The sequence below is a fragment of the Alexandromys fortis genome, unplaced genomic scaffold (assembly GCF_014885135.2).
Source record: "Alexandromys fortis isolate MF-2015 unplaced genomic scaffold, M_Fortis_MF-2015_v1.1 scaffold_133, whole genome shotgun sequence".
NCBI classification, from domain to species: domain Eukaryota; kingdom Metazoa; phylum Chordata; class Mammalia; order Rodentia; family Cricetidae; genus Alexandromys; species Alexandromys fortis.
The window spans coordinates 694,712-701,200 of NW_026068030.1; the positions used below are offsets into that span (position 1 = coordinate 694,712).

At 37.1% G+C, this 6,489-nt stretch overlaps 1 protein-coding gene across 1 annotated transcript; it reads left to right on the top strand.

The window, feature by feature from the left end:
- Positions 1-3,846: 3,846 nt before the first annotated feature.
- LOC126515113 (olfactory receptor 13-like) lies at positions 3,847-4,785 on the top strand. Its single transcript, XM_050164465.1, has one exon. The coding sequence runs from the start codon at positions 3,847-3,849 to the stop codon at positions 4,783-4,785; it is 939 nt and encodes a 312-aa protein (XP_050020422.1).
- The last annotated feature ends 1,704 nt before the right edge of the window (positions 4,786-6,489 follow it).

The window sequence follows — 6,489 nt, forward strand, 5'->3', positions numbered from 1 at the left end:
GGGGGGGGAGGGAAATGGGAGGCTGGGAGGAGGCGGAAACTTTTTTTCTTTTCCTTTTCTCAATAAAAAATAATTAGAGAAAAACTGAAAATAGAATGCTATGGATAAATTTTATTTTAATGCATTTTAAAAGATAGAAGAAAGCTTAAATTTAATTATGTAAAATAGAAAATTTGAATAATAAATATTCAGGAAAATGACTTTACCATAAACATTTTCTAATTAAGAAATTTCAATACATTTTCCAAATCTTTAGTAGCTTACTGTCATGTTATATAAAAGGTTTTGAAACTAGAAGAGAAGCAAGTGTCCCAACTCACTTTATGAAGTTAGCAGAACAATGATACTAATCATGGAAAGGGACTGTAGAAGAAAAGCAATTGACTGAGCACACCTCAGTAACAAACCTAACCATAAATCTCTAAGTGCAGTAAATTAGATCAGTGATATTAGGGAGAAAATGTGGTTTCTGAGTTTGTATGTTAGTGAACTGGACAATAAACAATGTATGGTTTAGACTGACTGATAACTTCAGACATGCACCTAAGTAAGTGCAACTGAGCAGCTGAGGCTCTCACCACCAGCCAGCCTCCTACTGAGCATGTTTGATGGGCAGAAGCCCATTCTAAAGTCATCACGGGTTACCTTTTTGCCAATTAAATGTAATTAGGTTATTACTTCCTTAGTAGGTTGATATAAACAGTGAATTAACTAATATTGAATATATATATTCCCTTCAGTTTTGACTATGAGAAAAAGAAACAAATCAAAGAATCAGAGAGTATTTCAGCCACAAAGACACTGTCAGTTGTCTCTGTTACAGTCCATGAAGTTATAATACAGGGTCAGCACAGCTGTAGTTCAAGCAGGAAAGAAAACAACAATACTGATAACTCTGGAGGAATCTTAACCTTTTTTCCTCTCTGGGATCAAAATCACTAGAAGTTGAAGAAAAAAAATTGTCTCCTGATGAAACTATTCCCTCTTTGTTTGTGCCCAGTCAAATTTACAGAAGAATATATAACAAGTCCCTTTGGGATATTATATCCACTTTCTTGACTCCTGAACATGTTCCCTTCAGTGGCTGTTGGTCTTATTATCTGATCTTATTTTATGAATTATACCACTTGTGGAGCCTTGTGATACACACACACACACACACACACACAGTTGTTTAAAGGAACAACAGTAAGCAAGCATGGAGATGATTCCAACTTCCTTTAAATACTATTTAATCTATTTTGATAGCAGTGGGTAGGGATGTTTTGAAGATCTAAAAATTATAATAAACCAAGTGATTGCATTACATCGAAGACATCTTGACTTAGAAGTCGTATTGATTCTTGGATATGGGATCATGGACCCCAGTGAGTGAGGACAACATGAGTACTCTCGCATCTTGTCATAAACGTTTCTCCGGGGCAAACCACAGATAAGAACAATGGCAGCCCCTTTTTAATGAAAGGGCCAAGCTCCGGTGTGTGTGGTGGTTGTCTTCTCCACCTCTTTCCAAGGTTTCAGCATATGTTAGAGGTGACTGAGCTACCAAGAAAATGAAGTCATCTCATTTGAGAGAAACTCCATCTCTGAGGATTTGCTCGGAAGGAAAGAATTTCCACACTACCAACTTCTTTCTCTCACATTTTATCAAACACATCTTCACATCTTCATTTTGAGGAAAATTCCTTACATAATCTGAGCTTTATTTGTTATGCAATTTCAGATTGGGTGAAAATCACAACTAAAAAGGTAACTATTACTGTCTATTCTTTCTAAATCCCTGCTATTAATATACTTAGCTACCAAGGCAATCTGAAAGCTACCAACCCTTTAGAGATACCTAATGTGGGTAACTTTCTTCAATGCTGCTGCACTTCTCATTAAAATTGTTAGAAAGATTAGCTCTTTGAGATATTTGCTCATAAAGATTTCCATTTCCTCATGAAATTACTGGAGCAATGAGTTAATGGCACAAAACAAAGGCACCAAGGAGGATTTATTTTTGAATGTGAAACTCCTTTTTCTGAGGGGAAGAAGCAGGAGGATTACTGGGTGTTTGTATCTTTCAACGAAAGGGTTATCTGTGCTGCGAGGAGGGTTATCTCGTACACCTGTCACCACAGCAGGTAGCGGGTTGCAGTGCATGGTCAGCAAATGTCGATGGATTTTTACAGTTTGTGCTTCTGCCAATAATTAACTAGTACTGACTGTACTTTTTATGAGACTCTTCAGTAATCATATGAAATTTAGAAATATTTTACCATGAAGATAACTTACCAACATACTCTAAACTTTAAGTAAAATTGTTTTGAACATGAAAGTAACATTTTATCTTCATTGCTTCCAAAGATTGTAGAAATATTGTATTGAAATGATCACTTTTCCACACCTTGGATTAACTGAATTCTCTAGTAGAATTAGCATCCTACTTCATCTTCTCCAATGATGTAGGAATCTTTCTTGAATAAATGGTCAATGAATCTCTTATGTAAAAGACCAACTGGAATGAATTTTAATTTTAATTTAAAAATCCCCTTTTGTGAGAGATGATTCCAATAGTCACAAATATAATTCATGGACTTAGATAATATTGGCTCTCAATAATTTCTTGTATTTGGCTTTAAGTAAAACAAAAATGTATTCACTCTTGTTTATTAAACCTTTCAAATATTAAAATATATCTGAGATATGTTGAGAAGAAATAAGCTATAAATTTTTCTGATATTTTGCTTTAAATGTGAAATTCACTTGAATTCTGGACTAAATAATGGTATAGAGTTAAGCAAACAAACAGCAGCAATGGTTTAAAAGTTGCAGTTCAAAGCTTGTGAATTGCTCTCCTCTGTTGAAAAGGTTTTAAACATCTGAACAGCTGCAAAAGACAATACCACTTGGATCATAGAAAAATTTATTTACACAGCAGATTATTTAAATATGAATCTACAGTGAAAACCTAAGCTCTAATCTTTGATTCAGATCAACATTTTCATCTAAAACTTAAAAATATCATTAAATTATCTACATGGCATTTTTATGAATGAAACTGAATAGAATAGGACAAAATAAAAGCAATTATGACAGGTGAACTGAATGATATTAGGATCCAAGAAAATATATACATTTATATGTGTGCATTTTGAGCATGTACTACATAGACATTTCTTAAGAAGGATGTTGAGGAGATGACAGAACTTTCTGAGTGTGAACAAGAAAGTTTATGTGCATAAAATGAAGCATAGACTGTAACAGAAGCAAAGATAACTCTGTTCTGACCCCAGGCCATCTGTGTGGACATAGAGGAAAAGACAGTGGTCCCTAACATAAACTTGGTTGGAGTTATAACAAACTTACAAACTCTCTACATCATTCAAGTTTGTACTAAGAAGTCATTGCTGTAATACATGCCAGTAATAATCAAAATTATAACATACTTTACATGTGTAGAAAAGTTTGATGCTTCTGTCGTTGGCATACATACCCCTCACCCTCATTCCACATGTAAATGACCATGCACAGCATACATGGACACACCTGTCTGCTACAACGGAACCATACATCCACCATCGTAATAGGAACTTATTAACATGTTTTAATGAAAATTGTTTTGAACTTGGAAGTAATATTTGCTGGAAAATGTAATACAATATTAGCATTTAGCTTACAGAATGTATGTTTTCTTCTGATTCATTTGGAACATACAACAATTTTTAGCAGGTCAAGGATATCATGAAGGATTTTCTGAACAACACTCAACATGATATGCAAAGATCCATTGTTTAAATACCTACCTTGAAGATTCACACTGTGTTTAAACTTGGTGAGTGTCCTTGTCTCTTTCACAGGGAAATGTGGAATCAGACTTCGGTTACACAGTTCATTCTTCTAGGATTTCTACTCAACCAAAGGTTGCAGAAGCTCCTCTTTACCCTCTTCTCCCTGTTCTACGCCTTCACCCTGCTTGGGAATGGGACAATTGTGGGGCTTATCTGCCTGGACTCAAGACTCCGTACTCCCATGTACTTCTTCCTGTCTCACTTGGCCATTGTTGACATTGCTTATGCCTGCAACACGGTGCCCCAGATGCTGGTGAATCTTCTAGATACAACCAAACCTATCTCCTTTGCTGGATGCATGACACAGACCTTTCTCTTTTTGACATTTGCACACACAGAATGTCTCCTTTTAGTGGTGATGTCCTATGATAGGTATGTGGCCATCTGCCATCCCCTCAGATACACTGCCATCATGAGTTGGAGAATTTGTATTATCCTGGTGGCAACTTCCTGGATTCTAGGAGTTCTCTTGGCTCTGGTACATCTCATATTACTATTACCATTGCCCTTCTGTAAAGCTCAAGAAGTAAATCACTTTTTCTGTGAAATTATAGCTGTTCTCAAACTTGCCTGTTCAGACACCCACATCAATGAGGTCATGGTTTTGGCTGGGGCTGTGTCTGTGCTTGTGGGACCATTTTCTTCCATTGTGGTCTCTTATGCTCATATTCTGTGTGCCATCCTGAAGATCCAGTCACGCCAGGGGCGCCAGAAAGCCTTCTCCACCTGCGCCTCCCATCTCTGTGTTGTCGGACTCTTTTATGGCACAGCCATTGCCATATACATTGGCCCTCAACATGGAGACGCCAATGAGCAGAAGAAATATCTCTTGCTATTCCATAGTCTTTTCAATCCTATGCTCAATCCACTGATCTATAGTTTGAGGAACAAAGACGTCAAATGTGCTCTGAAGAGGATGCTCACGAAGGAGGATACTTCTCGAGAGCATTAAAGAATAAAGACCATGCAAAGATCTTAGAATTACTTCTATTAAGAATTGGCCAGAACACATGAACTCGTTCAAAAGCTTCCTTTCCATTTTCTCACAGGAGACTTCTTGCACCTGCCAAGAACCTCCCTGTGTTTTATCTTCTCTAGCTTTGAGAATGGAGGAGCACAAGCAACCCAAACATCCACGTGCATGGCAGTGAACAGGCTTTTAATGTGGTTGAAAGTGAGCATCAGTCTCACCCAGATACCAACCCTGCGAGCAACCCTGTAATAGCAACCAGCCTGAAAGATGTACCCACTGGTACAATAGCGGCACAAAACGCTGATTTAGTCCTAGCAAGAAACGTTGGCTAGGATCTGCTTAAAGATGAACACATGAAAATAGAGTGGGCTGCGAGTGAAGTGGTAGACAAGATGGAAAACTAGGCACTATTTGGGGAACAAATAACTATAAAGAATCAATAGAGGGAAGAACTTTTATTTTGCTGAAGAAGCCTAAAGAATCTGTTTATCTCAGCAAAAGATCACAAGCCAGTACCTTACGTGAGCACTTTTCCGGATAAGGTATAAAACATTTTACCACACCCTCTCCCAACCAGTGGGTCTCATTCTGTCTCACACAATGAGCAACTTTGACCTTGACTTCTAGTAGATTGTTCAAATGTTGCGCTTTCTTGGACTTGATACAAATGGGATATAAGCTAGTCGAAGTGTTCATTGTTTTAATATACCCTCTCAATCACTGTTCTGTTTGTAAGATTTTCCGTAGTTTGTGGAGGGATAGTTCGTTCATCTCTATACACATCACAACATATTGATTATATTTGGGGGAGATACTGGAACTGCCTACAATGTAAGCTGTAATAAACAATTTGTAAATGTTGTTATACACATCTATCAGAAGATATCTGCGATCACTGTTTTAGATAGACAGCCAAGGAAGTACTGGGTAATGAATGTCCCAGACTTGGATCTTCTTTACTATGAATGCTGGACTGTCTGGCTATGAAATTACTGTCATTTACTCATGAACTGGAATACCCTCACATTGATCAGGAATCGGTAATACAATAATGAGCTGAATACTGCTTCTACCTAGCTAAGTTTGTGGTCTAATACTACTTTGGTATTAATGCTTAAAGATATATTAGTGGCTCATAAGCTTATCTAAGTTTCTTCTGAGCAGAACAAACAAAAATAAGTCAGGCATTTGTGGCTGATTTCATCTTCTCAATGAACAACAACAAAAATCTGGGGTGCCGGTAAAAATGAAATTTAAGTTATAGAATTGTATGCTGGAGTAATGGGAAATTTAAACATTGAGGTTGACAATATCTTAGCCTCTTTTGATATAATAATAATCCTGGAGAATAAACGTGGGCCTTTCATGCATCAGGCAAACACTCCACCACTGAGATAGGCTCCTAGCTATAAGCCTCTTTTTAGTCTAAGTATATTTCCAAAAATATATATTAGATTTGGGTGAGGGTTGAGTATTTTATGCTAACTTTGATATCTCTGAGCCTATTCTAGGACCTGTCTAGTCTTCTATTGTGGAGCATGTAGCTCTGAAGGTATGTTCTTTGATTATACTTTGTCAATATCAACTGCTTTGCTGTTATATCAGTCCCACCGCACCCCTAAGTGATGTGGTGTACCTCTGTCCTCACATGCAAGGTTCTTCTATTCTAATTGCAAGCATAGC

Bases quoted from the DNA above. Each gene is read 5' to 3' on its own strand.
- LOC126515113 (XM_050164465.1), top strand. From the start codon at position 3,847: ATGTGGAATCAGACTTCGGTTACACAGTTCATTCTTCTAGGATTTCTA.